This window comes from Pituophis catenifer, unplaced genomic scaffold, assembly GCF_029215685.1.
Source record: "Pituophis catenifer annectens isolate HBS135680 unplaced genomic scaffold, rPitCat1.0.hap2 SCAF_2, whole genome shotgun sequence".
NCBI classification, from domain to species: Eukaryota; Metazoa; Chordata; class Lepidosauria; order Squamata; family Colubridae; genus Pituophis; species Pituophis catenifer.
Window position 1 is genome coordinate 11683715 of NW_027256882.1, and position 23512 is coordinate 11707226.

General features: G+C 44.8%; 1 protein-coding gene across 1 annotated transcript; it reads left to right on the forward strand.

The window, feature by feature from the left end:
* The first annotated feature begins 484 nt into the window (after positions 1-484).
* LOC139311764 (zinc finger protein 665-like) lies at positions 485-22206 on the forward strand. The gene is made up of 5 exons (XM_070936268.1): positions 485-724; positions 2754-2836; positions 4000-4126; positions 6332-7463; positions 20954-22206. The coding sequence occupies exons 2-5, from the start codon at positions 2780-2782 to the stop codon at positions 21702-21704; spliced, it is 2067 nt and encodes a 688-aa protein (XP_070792369.1). The 5' UTR covers positions 485-724; positions 2754-2779; the 3' UTR covers positions 21705-22206.
* Positions 22207-23512: the final 1306 nt, after the last annotated feature.

Consider the following 23512-nt stretch of genomic DNA (forward strand, 5'->3'; position numbering starts at 1 on the left):
CAGGCTGTCACGTGCCAAAAGCAGGGGAAGTGTGAGGGGGGGGTTGCGCACACATGCACGGGGGTGGGGCACATAGAATTATGGGTGGGGGCATACGGGCGCGCGAACCCCCCGCGCTTCCCCTGCGATGGCAAAAAGATTAGCCATCACTGGTCTAAGAGTTTCCTGCCTGAGCAAGGGGTTGGACTAGAAGACCTTCAAAGTCCCTTCCAACCCTGTTGTTCTGTCATTGTTTCCTTTTTGGGAACTTTGCCAGGACATGTGAAAAGCTAACAAGCCTGGATAGCTCAACAGACAGGGCTCTGTAATTTAACATCAGCTGTCTGCAATTAAAGTAAGATCGAATCTCTCCAAGGCTCAAGGTTGACTCAGCCTTCCATCCTTTCTAAGGTAGGTGAAATGAGGACCCAGATTGTGGGGGCAATAAGCTGACTTTGTATAAAATATACAAAAGAATGAAGGCTATTGCTTAACGCATTGTAAGCCGCCCTGAATCTTCGGAGAAGGGCGGCATATAAATCAAATTAAAACAAACAGGGCTCTGGAATCGGAAGCATTGGGCCGAAATGCGTTCTTTTCTCTCAATTACTCTTTCAGCTTCAGGAGCCCCTTGTTGAGGTGGTCGTTGAACGCTCTCAAGCACGGGGAGATGTGCTGCATCCCTCTTGGGAGGTGGACTTGGCAGAGAGCTCCCAGGAAGAGCCATCCAAGAATATCCCATCAGGTAAAGAAAGGTTCCTACATTCTGTCAGAGTTTGTTGCACACACACACAAGCAGACTATTAAGCAGGATACAAATGTCTTTATATACATAACAACACATAAGGCATACAATGCCCTTGTAGGTTTTTCCACGTTGTAGAGAAGAGACATAGCAAGAACAAACCCAGCACAAAATGGAGAAGGCAAAATGGAGGAGAGAGAAGCTAGTGCCCTCAAGCTTATATACAGAACAGTTAAGCCACGCCCAGGCTCCAAACTGTCTCTTATGGCCCCATACAATAAATACTATGTTTCAGTTACCAAATAACCCTCATTGGCTGACCTATTGCTATGCCCTATTCCAGTTCATGAATATATAGTATTTTTTGGAGTATAAGATGCACCTTTTTCCCCCCTAAAAGGAGGTGAAAATTTGGGTATGTCTTATACACTGAATGTAGCCCTGCCCACCCACTGGTCCCCACCCTTTGGCCCCTGCCTCCCAGCAATTTACCTCCTTGCAGCAAGCAGCCAGAAGAAACAGCCCATTTCAGCTTCAACACAGCCTAATTAGCACAAGTTGATTGTCTGTTGGATCAGCCTCCTACTCTCAGCTGTTTTGCGTGGGCCTCTGCTGCTTGCTGCAAGGAGGTAAATTGCTGGGAGCAGATTTTTTTTTCTTGTGCTAATCAAGCTATGCTGAAAACGAAAATGAAAGTAAAGCAGGCTGTTTGCTGTTTGCTGCAATGAGGCAAAATTGCTGGGAGGCAGAGGTAGATTTCTTGTTTTCCTCACCAAAAAAGGTAGGTGTGTCTTATACTCCTAAAAATATAGTACTCTGACACATTCATACTACATACTACAATTGACTTGACTTACAACACTGTTCAACTGCTCAAAGTTACAATGGCACTGAAAAAAAAGACTTATGCCTGTTTTTCACACTTACGACTGTTGCAGTGTCTGCCGAGCCGGTAGTGATGATGATATGATGTCACCGAACCGGTTCTGCCCCCCCCCCCATCCCCGCGTTATTCTTACCTTTTATTTGGCCCCACCCCCAATCTATTGCTGCCTCCTGAGTCCCAGCTGATGGGCTATAAGGAAAAACTGTTTAAACTTTTGCCGTGGGGCTTCAAAGAGCCGCCCTACAGCTGATCAGTGGTAAAAGGCAGTTTGGTGGTAGACCAGTGCCTGCAAAAATACATGAGTAGACCAGTGCCTGCAAAAATACATGAGTAGACCAGTGCCTCCAAAAATAAATGGGTAGACCAGTGCCTGCAAAAATACATGAGTAGACCAGTGCCTGCAAAAATAAATGGGTAGACCAGTGCCTGCAAAAATAAATGGGTAGACCAGTGCCTGCAAAAATAAATGGGTAGACCAGTGCCTGCAAAAATACATGAGTAGATCAGTGCCTGCAAAAATACATGAGTAGACCAGTGCCTGCAAAAATAAATGGGTAGACCAGTGCCTGCAAAAATACATGAGTAGACCGGTACAGCTCTGCAAACAGTTAAAAGCCTGGTAGACCAGTACCTCTGCTAAATCCTAAAGAATTGTCACATGACCATCAAGCCACGCCCATAAAATAAGCCACGCCCACAGAACCGGTAGTAAAAAAATTTAGAACCCACCCCTGGTCTGCATAGTCCCTAATGTTTGGCAACTGGCATGTACTTACGACAGTTGCAGTCTCCCGGGGTCATGTGATCCCCTTCGGTGATCTTCTGACCAGCAGAGTCAATAGGGAAACCAGGTTCACTTCACCATGTTACTAATTTAACAACTGCAGTGATCCACTTAACAATTGTGGCAAAAAGAAAGGTCATAAAATGAGGCAAAGTTCATGTAACAGCTGTCTCGCTTAGTAACGGAAATGTTGGGCTCCGTTGTGGTCGCAAGTCAAGGACTACCGGTTTCTGAGCGACTGTTATTTTATGACCTTGTTTTGCGAAAGGACCTTAGGCCTGAGTGCAAAACTAGTTTTGTGTGAGGTTTTTTTTATGTTTCTAAAACATGTATGTTCTCTTTTATCTCACTCTCCGCAGAGAATGGAAAGTTACAGACGGCACCTATGGAAATAGCTCCTCTTTATAGTGGAGCAGAAACAGTAGTTATCCTCCCAGCTCAGGTAGGACTTTTCCCTCTCCCAACAAATTAGAGTGACTCAAGAGGCATCCAATTTCATCAAATGGGCACAGCCAACTTCTTTCAATTTATTAGCTCCCCTCTAATATTTGGAGCATGAGCAAACTTCCTGTAGGAGTCCACACAAAGCTGCATTATGACTTCTTAATTGATGCCATTTTATAATCCTTTCTGTAATCCATTTCCCGATGAATTCATTCATTGGGAATGAATGAATCTTCACTGATGGGTTGAATAAGGACTGTGTTGATCCCTGAGGGACAACATAAGCCACCAGTTAACATTTTGAAGAGGACTCAGCAAGCCTCTTTACAGGATGGATCTGAAGCTCTTATTTAATGATGCACCCCTGGCTGTGGTATCAGTTGATCGAGAGGAATCTTGGAGTTACATCCCTCTGATGTATTTGATGTAATATCAAATGTTTTGTGCAGTCAGTAGAATCAATTCAACATTTACCAATCAATAGCTTGAGTTCTCCTGTTAAGAATCGCAAAATTTATCTGTAGGATGTGATTATTTATCTAGCACACGGGTGTCAAACTCATGTCCCAATGGCATCACATGACATATCAGGACTTTTTCCCCCTTCACTAAACCGGATGTGGGTGTGGCCAGCATGTGACGCATCCAGCCAGTGATGAAATCTGAACCAGTGTGCTACTGGTTTGCTGGCCGCGAATGCACAGTGCGCACCAAACACGTGACAAACATGCGTGCATGCACAGTGCGCACCAAACATGCTGCATGCAAGCAGTATGCACAAAAAGGAGACTTGGGAAGGTAAATAGAACAGCGAGGGGGGTTTCAGCTGTGCCGCGCGATTTGGAGTCACTAGAAAGCAGGATTTTCTGCTTTCTAGCAATTTAAAATCACGCGGCACAGCTGATTGTCGGAAATACGAGTTCAGAGGAACTGGTAGCTTTTTTTTACTACCGGTTCGCTCAAACTGGTAGTTTTTATCGCTACCGGTTCGCCCGAACCTGTAACATTTCACCATTTCATCCAGCCCATGGGCCGGGAATTTGACAGCCCTGATCTAGCACAAGGAGAAACTCTGGTATTGGAACTTGTCCATTAAAAAAGTATATATAAATACTTCCAGTAACTCTTCACTAATAGGGGAATGTTCTCTTCCTGTTCCAGGTTCCCCCGATTTTTGACGATGTAGCTGTATTTTTCTCTGGGGAAGAATGGGCTCTGTTGGATTTCAACCAAAGAAATCTATACAGGGAGGTCATGCTGGAAAATGCTAGGAATCTGGCTACCTTGGGTAAGGATTTTTCTTTATTTTATGTTACGATAGATGGGAATGATATTTTCTACTACAAAGTAGGCAGGAAACCCTACACCACTTCAGGCAAATCCAACAGCTTCTTAAAAACTTTGAGTGTTGGGCATTCACAACTTCTGGAGGCAAGTGGTTCCACTGATTAATTGTTCTGTCAGGAAATTTCTCCTTAGTTCTAAGTTATTTCTTTCCTTGATTAGTTTCCACCCATTAATTCTTCTCCTACCTTCAAGCGCTTTGGAGAATAGTTTGATGCTTTGTTCCAAAGGTGCTTTTTCAAGAGGCAGCTGAACTTTCTGTTTTTTTCTTTCTGGTGGGGAATGGAAGGCCACCATCCAGCCAGAGCTGAAGAAGCTTCTTGGATGAGAAGCAAAAACGTCTTCAAAGAAAAACCAGAAAGTCCAGTTGCCTCTTGAAAAGCACCTGTGGGACAACCATGACTTGGATGACTGAGAATCTCTATAGACAGTTTGACCCCTTCTTCTTTGTGGCAGCCCTTTAGATATTGGAACATGCATGTTCTGTCCCCGTCTCACACACGCACACAAACAGTCAGGGGTTAAATAAAACTTGCAGACAATAAATTCCTTCGATAACAGGATTGGCAGCAACCCAGTAGCTGCTTGCCAAGAACTTTACTCACAGAGGGAGGTGTTCCTCCTCCGTCAGATAAACCAAAACAAATACACAAAGCCACAGAATTGTCAAGTCCAGTCCATATTAAATCCAAGGCAGGCAGATAACGTAGTTTCAGAGATACAATGTGACTCGCTAGTTGTTTAGTTTTGTCCGTCACAGAGCCTGAATGGCCACCACACCCCCTTTTATCCCCTGTGGGATGTGGTCCAGTGACTCAGCTTAATCTCTGGCACGCCTCCTTTTCTGCTGCGTGCGCTTGTCTCTCCGACGCTGGCGTGGATTGGATCCAGCCAAGACTTATCTCCGTTACTGTCCAACTGCAACTGCTCGGAGATACCTGGCTCCTGGCCAATCTCTTCTCCCTCGGGAGACACTTGAGGCATTGCCGGTGAGGAGGGTCCTGGAGTGGGAGGCCTGGCCAACTCCTCTCTTTCACCTTCGGAGTCTTCTCCCTCTGATAAGACGGGCTCGGGGGTCGGAGTCATAACAATGCTGTCATGTCATGCCTAATCCTTTTTTATTAAACTAGACATACCCAGGCTCATTTTCCCTAAACCAATTCTGTACAATTTTTATCCAGAGCATGCAATTTTATCCAAAATAGATTAAATTTTAATTTCCAAGTCTATTTTCCTGTAGAGCAATGGCATCCACCTCTTGTTTTTAATCTAAATTTAACTGGGCAGCTTGTCTTTTTTTTCATGCTTGAAACCAAATATTAAGAACAATAAACACTGGACTGCATGGGAGAGAAAATGGAACCATCGCTTGTCAACTGCTTAGGTTTCCAACAGTAATCCCCAGCCCCACTAATTGGAAGATACACTGGTAGAAGTAACATAAATGTTTCAGGGTAGTTGAGTGGCATGAGGCAGAAGGGACCTTGAAAGGGAAGGACTGGAAGATTTAAGAACAGGAATGGGGTAATAGAGTGGTGTGGTAGCCTAGAGGTGGAGCTCTCGCCTCACAATCAGGAGGCTGTGAGTTCAATCCTAGGTAACGGCAGAGATTTCTCTCTCTGGACACAAAGAGATAATATCTGCTGCGAACTCTGCATTGGCGACGGGAAGGGCATCCGGCCAGTAAAACACTCAGCTACATTCAGTTGCGCCGACTGCAAGGGATTATGGGATCATAAAAAGATAAAAAATAAAATAAAACGGGGTAATAGAGAAATACTAGATAAAGAGGCAGCTAATGGGGGCTTGATTCCTAACAGCACTCTCAAGTTGTGCTTTAAATTTTTTTTTATTATTATTATTTTTTTTTTAATTTGATTTATATGCCGCCCTTCTCCGGAGACTCAGGGCGGCTTACAATGCGTTAAGCAATAGCCTTCATTCTTTTGTATATTTTATACAAAGTCAGCTTATTGCCCCCACAAACTGGGTCCTCATTTCACCTACCTTAGAAAGGATGGAAGGCTGAGTCAACCTTGAGCCTTGGAGAGATTCGAACAGCAGAAATTGCAGGCAGCTGTGTTAATAACAGGGTGCATTAAACCACTGTACTATCAAGGCTCATGGACTTTTTCTTTTTTTGGTTCAGCAGGTGATGGACGGGAGAACGAGAATTGCGAAGAGACAGCTTTCCAAACAGTCAAAACTGAAATTGAAGAAGAGACGTTTCAAAATCAGCAAGGGCCACAATGGCCAGAGGCAAAGCGGTTAAATGGTGACCTGCAAAACTCCTCTACTTCTCAAAACCTGGATGTCCATCTTTTCCTGATCCAAGAAGATCACGGAGAAAAGGGAATGGGCTTCCCATTTGGAGAAATAATTAGAGAGGAATCCGATTTATGTGAACACCCCAGCATTTATAGGAAAGAGACGCAAGGCGAATGCCTGGAAGATGGGAAAAGTTTCATCCCTCTTGCTTTCCACCGAAGCCTCCATGTGGAAGGGAAACCATATCAATGCATGGAATGCGGCGGCAGCTTCAACAACAGCAGCCATTTTATTTCCCATCAGAGGACCCACTCGGGGGAGAAACCGTACAAATGCCTGGACTGTGGAAAGAGCTTCAGTGAAAATAGCTCCCTGACTTCCCATAAAAGGATCCATTCAGGTGAGAAACCGTATAAATGTGTGGATTGCGGAAAGAGCTTCAGTCAGAGCGGGCAGCTGACGTCACATAAAAGGATCCACACGGGAGAAAAGCCCTATAAATGCGCGGAATGTGGCAAGAACTTCAGTCAGAATGGCCAGCTTACTTCCCATAAAAGGATCCATTCTGGAGAGAAACCATACAAATGCACGGAATGCGGGAAGAGCTTCAGCCAGAGTGGCCACCTTACTTTTCATAAAAGGATCCACACTGGAGAGAAACCCTATAAATGTATAGAGTGTGGAAAGAGTTTCACCATAAGCAGTCACCTTACTTCCCATAAAAGGATCCACACGGGGGAGAAACCCTATAAGTGCACGGAGTGTGGAAAAACCTGCAGTACCAACAGTGATCTTACTTTGCATAAAAGGATCCATTCAGGGGAGAAACCCTATAAATGCATGGAATGTGGGAAAGACTTCAGTCAGCGAAGTAATCTTATTTCCCATAAAAGTATACACTCGGGGGAGAAACCCTATAAATGTATGGAGTGTGGGAAGAGCTTTAATCAGCGCAGTAATCTTATTTCTCATAAGAGGATCCACTCAGGAGAGAAACCCTACAAATGCATGGAATGTGGCAAGAGCTTCACTTGGAACTGTCAACTGACTTCTCATAAAAAGATTCATCCAGAGGACCACCAAATAAACGTCTTGACTGTAGAAAGAGCTTCGTGGACTCCAGTTCTGAGCTGATGGACACCATGTCGAATTGGATACGAATGCATGACAGACTTCAAGAAAGAATTGCATCTGCCAAGTTGAAGGACGAAAGGGAAGTCAGTAGCTGTTCTGCCCCAGCTACGGACCCCAAAGAACACAGCACACACAAAGTCTGTACAAACCTTAGTTTACTAAATTAAATCAGTCTTTTTCAAATAAAGGCTGTTAATTAACTTTCTTAACTGCCTACAAGAATCCAAAGAATAAATAATCGTAATCTTACTATGGTTGGCAGAAAGCCCAGAAGCAATTTGCAGAGAACTAAGATCCAGACACGAAGGAGAGTGAACGAAGTTGTTCCCTGCAAATTGCCTCAGTCATCGTCCTTCCTTTAATAGGCTAAGGGAGTGGCCAATTAGCCCCAAGCCTTACCCCAAGGCCTCCTCCAGAAGAGCCACTCCTGCCTTTTGGCAGCTCTGTGCGCCCATGCATCAAGAAGAGGCTCCTCCTCTTCTTCCTCTTTACTTATGGGAGCTTCTGGAGGTTCTGAAGGCTGAATCCCCGCCTCTGGCATCACATCTTCTCCAGCCTCCTCATTGTCTGACTCATGTGCCAGCTGCACAGGCTGCTGGTGCAACACTATACCAGTCTCCTTGCTGTCGGAATCAGCTACTAGCTGCACAGGCTGCTGACGGGCCACAACAGTAGCAGAGTAGTAGTCAAGTAGTCAAGGTGTGCCTATTAATAGAGACACACTGAAAAATCCTTGAAAAAGGGGTGTCTATTAATAGAAACACACTGAGATGCCAAGCATGTATTCATGTGGTAGTGTCCTTGGATTCTTTCCTGACTAGGTAGCATTTATTCATGCCCAAAACAGCCAACTATTGTGTGTGCCGTGGGATCCTTCAGTGACACCAGGTGTTTTTTTTTTTAAAAAATCATGCTACCGAATTACCAAATGGGAAAGTGAGTTTTCCCCCCAAATAATATGAAATGAATTATGTTTGAAAGAGTTAGGGGGTAACAAGAAGCCAGGCCACCAAAGGACACGGCCGGACACCATCAAAGCTGACACCAGCCAGAACATAGAACAACTCAAAGAAGAAGAGTCCATAGACTTGTCAAGAGTTGGATACGACAGAATGGATAAAATCGTCATTAGCATTTTGCCTTACATTGATCTCCTGAGAAGCTTCTGTTGAACATGGAATATAATAACAACAACAACAACAACAACAAACAACCATTTTATAGTCATTGTACTTGTATACACAGTATACCCATACAATGAAATTCACTTAACACCCAAAAACCAGGTTCAACACACATAACAATCCCCAAACACATTCCCACCCACCACAATTCCCCACCCCTAAACCATCCAAACAGCCACATAACAGACAAAGTAATACTGTCCAACAGCTCACTGATGGTGGCCCTTTAGTTCATTGTTGAGTGCAATTATAGCTCTCGGATAAAAACTATTCAGAAAATGTGTGGTCTGAGTTTTACTTGTTCTGTATCTTCTGCCAGAAGGCAACAGTCCAAAAAGATTGTAAGCAGGATGGGAAGAGTCTCGGAGAATGTTATGCAACTTCCTCATACAGCGAGATTCAAAGATGTCGTCCAGGGCTGGTAACTGGAGCCTGATGATATTCTGAGCAGTTTTAATGATTCTCTGTAGAGCTTTTTTATCCGCTACGGAGCTGCTCCCATACCATGCAAGTGACTGCCGACATAATATATTTGTCGATTAGGCAGCAATTCTTCCAATTACGTAGACCTCTACCAGTAGACTTTGTGGACTGTGGCTTACGGTTGCTGCTGTCCTTTTCTCTTGATGTTTCGCTTTTTTTCTCTACGGGCTAAACTGGGATTTTGTCCTTTTCCCCCCTTTTGTTATCCACTTTGTTAAGAATATTGGTGTTGTGTTACCAACCAGCAGAGTAAATGCACAAGGAAACGTTGCTGAGAGCAATGAATAAGAGTTATGCAAACTGGTTTATCAAAAGCTTACTTTATAGTAGAAAAACAGTCTCATAGTCTTTAAACAAATTCCATGTCTTTTCCAGTTAAATTAGTCCAGTAGTTACAGATATCTTCTTACCAAACAAACATTAGTTGGTTAGCATAACAAACTCACTCTGGTTCACAAACCACGATGGTAGCAGATCCATCAAACGATATTAGCAGATAACAACTCCTCTCAATGGTAGCTTAGCATAGCAGCTTCATCATCAAACTGAATACGTTACAATACCTTGCTTAAATACTCTCACAACCAGTCATTACCTGATTACAGCATGACTCAGCATTACAATGAATACCTTTAAAGTAACATAATATATTTTCATATTAAAGTTACAGTACACTCATATTACCTGGACAACTAGTTAGGCTCAAACCATATCCTAACACACTTGCATGTAGTCCTCAGATAAGTAAGGTTGTAGAACACAGCGTCACATGACAGCAGAGTTTAGGGTCAGCAATTTTGGCATTCCTGGTTGCTGCCACTAAATAAATCACCCTGTCTCGTTAAGAATGTCACATGGTCACTGTGACGTCCCAGGAACCCAGCAAAGAAGGTAGCAAATGAGGGGTCCTTGGTGCTCTCAGAGCTTGGTTGTTTTCTTGCAGACGTTTCCTTACACCCAATAAAAGATTCATACAGATGAGTTGCCTTATGTGTGGGGAACAGAATATTGACTCAATTTCTTTCTTATAAAAAGTCCATATGGGGGAACCTGCATAGAGCTTCATGCTACATTGCGAAAAAGCCTTACAACAATCAATGTCGTTTCCATAAAATGACCTTCATAGAAATAACACAATACACAAATATATTACAAGTGGAAAGAGATTCAGGGGCTCCAGGTCTGAGCTGATTTATCACATGCAGAGAGAGAGATGATTGATTTGAAAAAAAAATTACCTGTACTTTTTGGAATATAAGACACACTTTTTGCCCCCCTAAAAGAGGGTGGAAATGTTGGTGCATCTTATATACTGAATACAGCCATTTTTGGCCTCCCAAAACCCCACCCCGCGGGTCCTCTTTTTGTCAAAAACAGGCCCATTTTTCACAAAAACGGGGCCTGCACAGGGTTTGGGAGTCCTGCAGAGTGCTCCTGGGGGCTGGGGAGGGCAAAAATGTGACACGGGGGGGGGGGCGGGGTTGGGAGGCCACACATGGGCATGTTTTTTGCAAAAACAGCATTTTTGCCCTCCCCAGCCCCCAGGAGCACTCTGCAGGCCTCCCAAACCCTCTGCAGGCCCTGTTTTTGGCCTTCCAAACCGCCCACATCGTGTTTTTGCCCTCCCCGGCCCCCAGGAGTACTCTGAAGGCCTCCCAAACCCTGTGTGTCCCGTTTTTTGCAAAAACAGGACGCACAGAAGGTTTGGGAGGCCTGCAGAGTGCTCCTGAGAGGAAATACAGGAAACTCAAACTGACAGGAGGGAAGTTCAAAAGTAATGTCAGAAAGTATTACTTCACAGAAAGAGTATAGTGGAAGCTTGGAGTCGACTTCCAGTGGGTCAATTATCAATAATTTGAGTTCAAACATGCTTGGGATAAATATATTTCTATCATCCAACAAAAATTAAAGTAGAAATAGAACAAACAATAATAAAATAAAACAAAAACAAAGAACTCAAAAGGGCAGACTTGCGTCTTTCTGCTGTCCGTGTTTTTCTACAGGTAGTCCTCAACATATGACCACAATTGAGGCCAAAATTTACCTTGTTAAGTGAGAAATTTATTTAGTGAGTTTTGCCCCATTTTACAACTTTTCTTGCCAGAATTAAGTGAATCACTGCAGTTATTAAAATTGGTAACCTGGTTGTTAAGTGAATCTGGCTTCCCCATTGACTTTGCTCATCAGAATGTGGCAAAAGATAATCACATGACCCTGGGACATGGCAACCGTCATAAATGTGAGACATCAAGCATCTGAATGTAAACCACGTGACCAGGGGGATGCTGCAACAGTCGTAACTCTGAAAAATGTCACTTTTTTCAGTGATGTTATAACTTTGAATGGTCACTAAGTGAGCTGTTGTAAGTTGAGGACTACCTGTATTTCTAAGAAGGGGAAAATAGGTAAGGTGGATGGGCAGTATTGAGATGATGAGGAAGAGGTTTGAAGACCTACAGTAGACAGCATACTAGGCAGCATTCTAAAAAGCAGAGACATCACCCTGCCAACAAAAGTGTCCATAGTCAAGGCTATGGTTTTCCCAGTTGCAATGGATGGCTGTGAAAGTTGGACAATAAGGAAGGCTGAGTGCCAAAGAATTGAGGCCTTTGAACTCTGGTGCTGGAGAAGATTCCTACGAGTCCCTTGGATTGCAAGGTGATCAAACCGGTCAGTCCTAGAGGAGATCAACCCTGACTGCTCTTTAGAAGGCCAGAACCTGAAGAGGAAACTCAAATACTTTGGCCACCTAATGAGAAGGAAGGACTCCCTGGAGAAGAGCCTCATGCTGGGAAAGATTGAGGGCAAAAGAAAAATCATGCGATCATCAGAGGCTTTTTTTTTTAACTTTTAAAAGCATTTTGCCGAAAAAACGCTTTTAAAAGTAAAAAAAAAAAGCCTTGAAAATCATGCGGCTCAGCTGGGATCGTCAGAGCCTTTTAAAAGCATTGTTTTTTACAACCCAGTCACATTATCTCCCACCAAGCCACGCCCACAGAACCGGTAGTAACAAATTTTACATTTCACCACTGGATCAAACCAGTCAGACCTAGAGGAGATCAACCCCGACTGCTCTTTAGAAGGCCAGATCCTGAAGATGAAACTCAAATACTTTGGCCACCTAATGAGAAGGAAGGACTCCCTGGAGAAGAGCCTAATGCTGGGAAAGATCGAGGGCAAAAGAAGAAGGGATGGAGTCACTGAAGCAGTCGGCGTGAGTTTAAATGGACTCCATAGGATGGTAGAGGACAGGAAGGCCTGGAGGAACGTTGTCCATAGAAAATAGAAAATAGAAATAGAATAGATGGAAGGGATCTGGGGGTTGAAGTCCACAAGTCTTAAAGCTGCCAAGTTTGAAGACCTCTGGCTTAGCGCATCGTGTTAGTGCAAGCAAGCAAGCAATCACTTTCCTGCAAAGAGGCTCCCCCAACCCAGGACAGCCTGCATCAAAGAGCCCGGAGGACCCCGCGCCAGCACCGTCAAAGGAAAATCCCAGGCCCGAGGGTGCCCTTTCTAGGAAGCGCCACTCTCTCTCCCTTTAACCCTTTCTTGGCAGAGCAGGGGGAGATCTGGGCGGCTTGCGAGGCCGCTGCTCTCCAGCCTCCGAGAAATCGGGAGCGCGGGATCCTCTCGCTTGCGCGCCTGGCTTTGGAGATCGGAGTGCCGGATTGAGAGGGGGTAAGCCTGGAGTTTGCGCTTGTTTCCTTTTCCCTCGGGATGCCAGGCGAAGCAGCTTTCCTTTTGCAACCCCCCCCTCCCTTTTGCAAATGGGTTGATCGCCTTGCAGCCTTAGAGCAAAAAGGGGTGGGGGGTGCTTTTGTCCTGGAAAATCCGGGCAGTAAGGGCGGGGCGGGGGTGGAGGTGGGCAAGGAGATCCAGGGAGGTGGAAGCAAAGGCAGAGCTGTTTCCCTCGCAGACCCTCCACTGAAGGGGTGGGTTCTAAATTTTTTTTACTACCAGTTCTGTGGGCGTGGCTTATTTTATGGGCGTGGCTTGATGGCCATGTGACAATTATTTAGGATTTAGCAGAGGTACTAGTCTACCAGGCTTTTAACTGCTTGCAGAGCTGTACCGATCTACCCATTTATTTTTGCAGGCACTGGTCTACCCATTTATTTTTGCAGGCACTGGTCTACCCATTTATTTTTGCAGGCACTGGTCTACTCATGTATTTTTGCAGGCACTGGTCTACTCATTTATTTTTGCAGGCACCAATCTACCCATTTATTTTTGCAGGCACTGGTCTACTCATTTATTTTTGCAGGCACTGATCTACTCATGTATTTTTGCAGGCACTGGTCTACCCATTTATTTTTGCAGGCACTGATCTACTCATGTATTTTTGCAGGCACTGGTCTACCCATTTATTTTTGCAGGCACTGATCTACTCATGTATTTTTGCAGGCACTGGTCTACCCATTTATTTTTGCAGGCACTGATCTACTCATGTATTTTTGCAGGCACTGGTCTACCCATTTATTTTTGCAGGCACTGGTCTACTCATGTATTTTTGCAGACACTGGTCTACCCATTTATTTTTGCAGGCACTGATCTACTCATGTATTTTTGCAGGCACTGGTCTACCCATTTATTTTTGCAGGCACTGATCTACTCATGTATTTTTGCAGACACTGGTCTACCCATTTATTTTTGCAGGCACTGATCTACTCATGTATTTTTGCAGGCACTGGTCTACCCATTTATTTTCTTTTAACACTGATCAGCTGTAGGGCGGCCCTTTGAAGCCCCACCCAAGAGTTTAAACAGTTTTTTTCCCTCTAGCCATCAGCTGGGACTCAGGAAGCAGCAATAGATTGGGGGTGGGGCCAAATAAAAGGTAAGAATAATGCAGGAGTGGGGGACAGAACCGGTTCAGTGATGTCATATCGTCACCGCTACCGGCTCGGCAGAACCGGGCCAAACCGGGAGGAACCCACCACTGCTCCATTGCCTCCGATCTGCGAATGCAGCAGAACAGAATAACAGACTTGGACGGGACCTCGGAGGTCTTCTAGTCCAGCCCTTGCTCAGGCAGGAAGCCCTATGGTACCATTTCAGACAAATGTCCCAAAGGTGCTTTTTCAGGAAGCAACTGGGTTTTCTTGTTTTGTTTTGTTTTTCTTTGAAGACGTTTTCGCTTTTCATTCAAGAAGCTTCTTCAGCTCTAACAGGATGGTGGGGAATTGAAGGATTTCTATGCCTTGCAGACAGCTGGTCATTTGCATCCTTTGAGAGAGTTACTGTTATTACCCTGACTGCTCCTTAGAAGGTGAGATCCTGAAGATGAAACAGAAATACTTTGGCCACTTAATGAGAAGGAAGAACTCACTGGAGAAGAGCCTAAAGCTGAGAAAGATTGAGGGCAAAAGAAGAAGGGATGGAGTCACTGAAGCAGTGGACATGAGCTTAAATGGACTGCAAAGGATGGTAGAGGACAGGAAGGCCTGGAGGAACGTTGTCCATGGGGTCGCGATGGGATGGACACGACTTCGCAACTAACAACAAGAGTTATTGAGGCCACTTGAAGGTTTATCTGTGTCCTCAGGGTCACCTGAGTAGTGCTGAGTACAGGAACCATTAACGACCCTCAAAAAGGATGCAAATGACCAGCTGTCTGCAAGGAATATAAATCCTTCCATTCCCCACCATCCTGTTAGAGCTGAAGAAGCTTCTTGGCTGAGAAGCGAAACGTCTTCAAAGAAAAAACAAGAAAGTCCAGTTGCCTCCTGAATGTTCTGCCCCAGCTCCGGATTCCCAAGGATTGTGACACACACCAACGGTCCTTATCAAAGTTATAAAAAGTGGTGAAGAACTGAAACGAGACGCTTCAGCCGAAGTCCCCCTGAGGATTTTACCTAGCATGGTGACAAAACGTTCAAAGGCTAAACAGTAAGCTCGGAGAACAAGCCACCACTAATGTAAGAAGATTGTCATGCGTAAAACTGTGAAGTGTGCATCTCATAAAGAAACTCCCAATTCCTGCAGGTGGATTAACGAGAAAAGTTCTGAAGGATTTCTGAGCAGCTCTGTTAATGCCTTTTTTTGAAATGAGTTTTGTTTCCTTTTTCCCTTAGCTCGCTTGCTGAAAAGACCTCTGGTTGTGTGTAAAGTTTCCAGTTTTCCAGGAAGAAAAATTCCTTGTCTCCCAAGATGGCGCAGGGGAGTTCTTCCTGCCATCCGGCTCCAATCAATGAAACATACTTTGCAGATCGGGAAAGTCCTTTGAATTTGACCAGAACAGCATTTAAGCACAGAAGGAAAATAGACACACAACACACAGCAAGGAAAGGAGAAAGAAGAGGCCCCAGTGTTGTACTGAACGAGACTGCTGGGAAATTCATGGAAAAAAACAATCAATACACCCTGGAAGGGGAAACTACCAATGGGGTTCTACAAACTTACTTTTTCAAGGAATTCCGCTGCCAAGAGACTGCTGGGCCCCGAGAACTTTGTAGCCGACTCCACCATATTTATCGTCAACAGCTAAAGTTAGAAACGCACACAAAGGCTCAGATACTGGACCTTCTGGTCCTGGAGCAATTCCTGGCTGTCCTTCCTCCAGAGATGACAAGCTGGGTCCGGGAGTGTGGAGCCGAGACCTGTTCCCAGGCAGTGGCCCTGGCTGAAGGCTTTCTCCTGAGCCAAGCAGAGGAGAAGAAGCTGAAGGTGAGTCAGGAGCTTTCAAAAATATGTAATTGTGGGAAATAGGTAAAGGTAAAGGTTCTCCTCGCATATATGTGCTAGTTGTTCCTGACTCTAGGGGGCGGTGCTCATCTCTGTTTCAAAGCCGAAGAGCCAGCGCTGTCCGAAGACGTCTCCGTGGTCATGTGGCCGGCATGACTAAACGCCAAAGGCGCACAGAATGCTGTTACCTTCCCACCAAAGGTGGTCCCCTATTTTTCTACTTGCATATTTATTATGTGCTTTCAAACTGCTAGGTTGGCAGAAGCTGGGACAAGTAACGGGAGCTCACCCTGTTACGCAACACTGAACTGCTGACCTTTCAATCGACAAATTCAGTGTCTTGGCCACTGAGCCACCGCATCTCTTTGTGGGAAATAATGTTACTCAATTTTTAAATACTTCCCTTCTACAACTAATATTATTAGGAGGAGATTTAATTTCCACTTTGGATATTCTGTTTGTTTGTTGTCTTGAATCTTTCTGAGGACATATGAAAAGTCTAGTCCCTTTTCTGAAGGGAGAATGGAGTGTAAAAAGCACTGGGCGGTAATTTTTTTTAAATTTGATTTATATGCCGCCCTTCTCCGGAGACTCAGGGCAGCTTACAATGTGCTAAGCAATAGCCTTCATCCTTTTTTGTATATTTATACAAAGTCAGCTTATTGCCCCCACAACTGGGTCCTCAATTTACCTACCTTAGAAAGGTTGGAAGGCTGAGTCAACCTTGAGCCTTGGCGAGATTCGAACCTGCAGTAATTGCAGGCATCTGGTCTTAATAACCAGCTTAATAACAGGGTGACTTAGACCACTGTACTACCCACGCTCTTGGTAATGCACTTTTATACTTCTTTTTTATTATTTCAGACACAGGAGCCCTTCGTTGAGATGGCTGTTGAACACTGTAATAAATATCCTCCGCAGGAGCTGGTCTTTGGTGGGATCTCCCAGGAGAAACCATTTCTGGACCGATCTGCAGGTAAAGGAAGGTGTCAGGGTTCCAGGTAACACCCCCAACGAAAGAAGACTCGGAGGCTAGAAGTTCCTCAAAGTTCCATTTTATTACAGATGTCATATTGGCACATCTGGGAAAACCCGAATCTGAAAGCTTCCAGGTTTTCCCCACCCAAAGGAAAGTCCAAGTCCCTGCCCAGCACCCACATCTCCATCACATGGCCCAATCAGTGCACTGTCCCAACTGGAGATGCCTCCCAGCCGCATCCTTCCAGGTGCAGGGCAAGATGTCCTTGACTCTCTGAGAAAAGAATGTTATTATGACTATCTGTCTCCCCTACTCCATACAATCCCCCCTTCCAGTTTCCCACAGCACTAAATGTGGCAGGTCTGAAGATCCAATGCAAAAGATGGCTTCCAGGCCAGACAGATTCTTCTGATATAAGGTCCTGAAGAATCTGTACTATCTGAGCTATTAGTGAGTCTGTTTTTCCAATAATGCAGGTAGTCCTCAACTTACAAGAGTTCATTTAGCGACCATTCAAAGTTACTTCACTGAAAAACTTCTGATCATTTTTCACACCTATGACCGTTACAGCAGTCCCATGGTCAGGTGATCAAAATCTGGATGCTTGGCACTGAGGCTGGCACTATGATCCCCGTTTTGAGACCCTCCAACAAACAAAATCAATGGGGGAGCCAGATTCACTTAACAACCTGTGTTACTAACTTAACAACTGCAGCCATTCACTTAACAGCTGGGTCTAGAAAGGTTGTAAAATGGGGAAGAGTTCACTTAACAAATGTCTTCCTTAACAAATGTCTCACTTAGCAACAGAAGTTTTGGGCTCGACTGTGGTCGTAAGTCGAGGACTACCTGTACTTTAGCTCTATAGGTAAGAAGGCCATTGTATTTTGTTTTATGGTTTATTATTTTATATATATTCCACCTTTATGATTTTTAGAAATAACTAAGTCGCTGAACATATTCAACACACCTTCCTCCTCCTATTTTCCCTACAACAACCCTGTGAGGTGGGTTGGAGTGTGAGAGAGTAATTAACCCAAAGTCACCCAGCTAGCTTTCATGGCTAAGCCAGGACTAGAACTCATGGTCTCCCGATTTCTAGCCTGGCGCCTTAACCACTCAACCAGACAGACTCTGTGATAGAGCTTTTTAAAATATGTAATTACTTTTTCTATCTCTTTCTCAGCAAATGATACAACAGTGATGCTACCTATGGAAACGTCTCTTCACGATAGTGGAACAGAAACAGTGGTTGTACTTCCAACTCAGGGAGGAGTAAGATCTTCTAGCACCAAGGTGATTTCTTCAAAGAGAATCCTACTCCTCCCTTAATGGTTCAAATCTTCTTTCTGGTGCCATCTCCTTTATTTTATTAGCTTCCTCTAGCTTGCTTTTGTAAGAGACGCAGGTGGCTAAGACGCTGAGCTTGTGGATCGAAAAGTTGGCAGTTCAGCGGTTCGAATCCCTAGTACCGCCTAACGGGGTGAGCTCCCGTTACTTGTCCCAGCTTCTGCCAACCTAGCAGTTCAAAAGCACGTAAAAAAATGCAAGTAGAAAAATAGGGACCACATTTTGGTGGGAAGGTAGCAGTGTTCCGTGCGCCTTTGGTGTTGAGTCATGCCACATGACCACGGAGACATCTTTGGACAGTGCTGGTTCTTAGGCTTTGAAATGGAGATGAGCACCGCCCCCTAGAGTCAGGAACGACTAGCACATGTGTGCGAGGGAACCTTTACCTTTACCTAACTTGCTTTTTGGATCATGAGAAGCTTCCAGTATTCTGATGGGAAAACAAGTAGGTACCAATAACGGAGAATATTTGTAGCTCAGGGTTGAAATGTGGGGTCCTTGGTGCTCTCTGGGCTTGCTTGTTTCCTTGCAGACGTTTCATTACCCAGACTAGCCATTAGGGTTGTTAAATCATCTGCAGAGCTATGGCACTCCTGCTACTACCTGAAGGATGTCTCCCAACAACTTTGTATAGATCTTCAGTGGAACACCTATGTATAGGTGTTGACTAGTTCACTTGTCATGCAGGGCTCTCTGACCAATTGAAGAAGCTACCTTCTTGATTAAGGGTCCCCACCCTCGGTCCATGGACTGGCACCGGGCCGCAGCATACCAGCAACTGGGCCACGCAAACAAGTGAAGCCCCATCCGCGGGATGCAGGTGTTGTGGCCTGCTGGCGGACAGCAGAGCTGGCAGCAGAGACAGACAGTGAGGAGGTTGGGGAGGAACATGGGCCAGACCTGGGGGCTGGGTAAGCTCGGACAAGAGCTCTGTGTCAGAGGCAGAGAGGGAGATAGGCAGCAGTGAGGCAGAGGAACAGCTGGAGCCCGTTCCCAGTGTGCGGATGCGCAGAGCTGCCAGAAGACAAAAACAACTCAGAAAGCAGGGTCGACTTGGGAGTAAAGCCACACCTTGGAGGTGATTGGCCCCTCCCATAGGAAACAAAAGAGGAGCTAACGGGGAGGGGGCTTTTGCAGGAAAGAATTCATTCGTTTGGTAGTTTCAAGAGTGGAAAGTTCTGTTTGTGACTCTTAAGAGACTCTGTGCCAAGTTTTGCCTGACTCTGCATTTGGAAATCAAGTTATGTGGTAGCTTGCCAAACGAGATAAGGTGTGTTGATAAATATTCCTTTGAAAAACAGTTTGGACAAACCTTGCTGACTGTGAATGAAAGTAATTCACAGTTGTGTAAATAAAAGAGGTTTTGCCGGGACCAATTCCTGCTTCCTGCTTTTTAAGGGAGCCTAGATCAGAACAGTAGGTAGCCCACGAAACCACACTCCCTCCGGTCCACAGAAAATATGTTCTCCACAGAACTGGTCCCTGGTGCCCGAAAGGTTGGGGGCCACTGTTGTAGATGGGTAAGAATCCTGATCCAAGGTCTTGCCATCAGTTGATTCCTAAGCAATGCAGCCACAAAACGGGTTTGAAAGTTCTGCAGAATCATTGGTGTGGTGGTTTTTTTTTTTTTTCATTTGAGAAAGACAACTTGTAATGTTCCTGGAATTATTAATTAATTGGGAACGTTTTCTTTCTGTGTTAGGAACCCATAACCTTTGAGGATGTAGCTGTGTTTTTCTCCAACGGAGAGTGGGCCATGTTGAATTTCGACCAAAAATCTCTCTACAAGGAGGTGATGCTGGAAAATGCAAGCCATGTGGTCTCCTTAGGTAAGGAATTCTCGTTCCTCTGGGCTCACGTAGTATTGGAACATATTATCTACTCAAAAGTAACCAGCTGATGTATTTATTAAAGGAAATTCCCATCTGATTTTTCTCTCTATAGAAGAGAAAAGTATTCATACATTTATTGCTTGTAAAAAGGTAAAGGTTCCCCTCGCATAAACGTGCTAGTTGTTCCTGACTCTAGGGGGCGGTGCTCATCTCCGTTTCAAAGCCAAAGAGTCAGCGCTGCCTGAGGATGTCTCCATGGTCATGTGGCCGGCATGACTAAAAGCCAAAGGCACACGGAACGCTGTTACCTTCCCGCCAAAGGTCCCTGTTTTTCTACTTGCATTTTTTATGTACTTTCAAACTGCTAGGTTGGCAGAAGCTGGGACAAGTAACGGGAGCTCACCCCATTACGCGGCACTAGGGATTCGAACCGCTGAACTGCCGACCTTTTGATCGACAAGCTCAGTATCATAGCTACTGAGCCACCGCATCCCACTCTTATTGCTTGTAGCTAAAATCTTCATGCCGTTTCTCTAGAGATGCCCTGCATTTGTATCTTAACCGTAAAATGTTCTTTCTTCTTTCATTTTGTTCCCAGCAGGTGAAGGACAACAGACTGAGAGTTATACAAAACAAGCTGTAGAGTCTTCAAAATCAGTTGAAACTGAAATCAGAGGAGAGATATTTGAAAATCTGTGGGGACCACAAAGTCCCAAGGGAACCCAGTTGAACAGAGACATGGAAAAATCCCTCCTCTCTCCACATGCCTGCAGGGACAAGGATAAAAAGTGTCGTTTGAACCTCCCCCTTGCTTTACGCCAAGATTTTGAGCTTAGAGAGAAAAGGTATAAATGCACGGAGTGTGGGAAAAGCTTCAGCAAGAACAGCAACCTGAATGCCCATAAAAGGATCCATACGGTAGAAAAACCATATAAATGCACGGAATGTGGAAAAAGCTTCCGCCGGAATAATAATCTTACCTCCCATAAAAGGATCCATTCTGGAGAGAAACCGTATCAATGCATGGAGTGCGGGAAGAGCTTCCGCAAGAACAGTCACCTTACATCTCATAAAACAATCCACACTGGGCTGAAGCCATATAAGTGCGCGGAGTGTGGGAAGAGCTTCAGCATGAGCAGTTACCTTACCTCCCATAAAAGGATCCACACTGGGGAAAAACCGTACCAATGCACGGAGTGCGGGAAGAGCTTCAATGGCTTGACTTCCTTTACCACTCATAAAAGGCTCCATTCGGGTGAAAAACCATATAAATGCACGGAATGTGGAAAGAGTTGCAACACCAGCAGCGACCTCACTTACCACAAAAGGATCCATTCAGGGGAGAAGCCGTATAAATGCCTGGAGTGCGGCAAAACCTTCCGTATTAGCTCTTCCCTTACCTGCCACAGAAGGATCCATACAGGGGAGAAACCGTATCAGTGCCCGGAATGTGGAAAGCGCTTCATCATGAGTTCTTCCCTTACGTGCCACAGGAGGACCCACACTGGGGAGAAACCGTATAAATGTTTAGAGTGTGGGAAAAGTTTCAGTCAGAATGGTCACCTCACTTCTCATAAGAGGGTTCACGCAGGGGAAAAAGTTCAGTAGTGAAAGGTCTTCTCTTACTCCTATTCCCTTACACCTGAGAAAAAGAGATGCATTATGTGTGGGAAACAGTATCAGTTCAAGAGACAACTGGATTTTCTGTTTTTATCTTTGACGACATTTCGCTTCTCAGAGCTGAAGAAGCTTCTTGGATGAGAAGTGAAACGTCTTCAAAGAAAAACCAGAAAGTCCAGTTGCCTCTTGAAAAAATACTCCATATTTTTCGGAGTATAAGACACACTTTTCCCCCCTAAAAGGGGGTGAAAATTTGGTTGCGTCTTATACACCGAATGTAGCCAAAAACGCAAGGCACAGAGGAGATGATGGTCTATGGCAGTCCCCGCAGCCTGGAACAGCTGATTGGGGCTCTTCCGGGAGACCAATCCACCCACCAGTCAGCTGCTCGTGCTGAATCAGGCTGCAATAATGTGCTGAAGCTGACCTGACTTTGCTATTTGCTGGAAGGACTGTCAGAGTTTGCAGCAGCAAGCAAAACACAAGCAGAGGAGAGTTTCAGTTTTAGTTTCAGAGAGCAGCACAGCATGCAGCTTCAGAACAATTGACCTAAGCCACGGCCAGGCTCCTTGCTGTCTACTTCCTTGTTGCTCACACAGAAAATACTGTTTCAGTTTCCAAACAGTCTCACACACTGACAGGACTCTAGCTAGATGAATACCCATGGATGCTGGTAGGCAGAGGCAGAATTTTTTTTTCTTATTTTCCTCCCCCAAAACTAAGGTGCGTCTTATACTCCAAAAAATACGGTACCTTTGGGACCCCATACAGCTTCATGTAGCATTGAAGAATCTTTTCAAGAAGCCTTTCTTTGAACAATCAATCTTATAAAATGACCTTTATAGAGAGAAGCATACAAATCTATTACATGTGGGGAAAAAAATTCAGGGACTCCAGTTCTGAACTGATTAGGTATCACTGGATGACTGATATTTTTTTTTAAGATTATTCCCGTGTACATTGAAGGAACAAGATGGGAAAGGAACAGATGGATGGTGGGTAGAAAGTATTGAGGAGAAATGAGAGGGAAGAAGTTCAAAGACTACAACAATAGTAGAGATACGGTGAGAATCTCTCCCTTATTGGAAGATTGTTCCTTGCACTTACTGGGTTTAGGGCGTGGTGTGGCTTGGTGGGTGTGGTGTGGCAGGGGAAGGATACTGCAAAATCCCCATTCCTACCCCACTCCTGGGGGAAGGATACTGCAAAATCCCCATTCCCACCCCACTCTTAGGGCCAGCTAGAGGTGGTATTTGCCAGTTTGCCAAACTACTCAAAATTTCCGCTACCAGTTCTCCAGAACCAGTCAACCTGCTGAATAGCACCTCTGGTTGTTACCCTCTCATGGGTAACAACTCCTGTTCTGTTCTATTTTGCTCGTGCTCTGCTCTTAAAAACTTCCAGTGTTGGAGCATTCACAACTTCTGTTCCACTGATCAATTGTTCTAATCTAACCGTTCAGGAAATTTCTCCTTAGTTCTAGGTTGGTTTTCTCCTTGATTAGTTTCCATCCATTGCTTCTTGTCCTGCCCTGCTTTGGAGAATAGCTTGACTCCCTCTTCTTTGTGGCAGCCCCTGAGATACTGGAGCACTGCTATCTTATCACCCCTGGTCCTTCTTTTAATTAAACTAGATATACCCTGAAGATCCCTTCCAACTCTGTTATTCTGTTATTCCTAAAATCTGTGAAATGATGCAGAAAAGCTATTGGTTCCCCCCCTTCCTGAAGCCCCTCCAGTCTGCCATCTCTGTTCTCATTCCAAGGCCCACCTCATCCTATCCCCATGTTCCTCCTG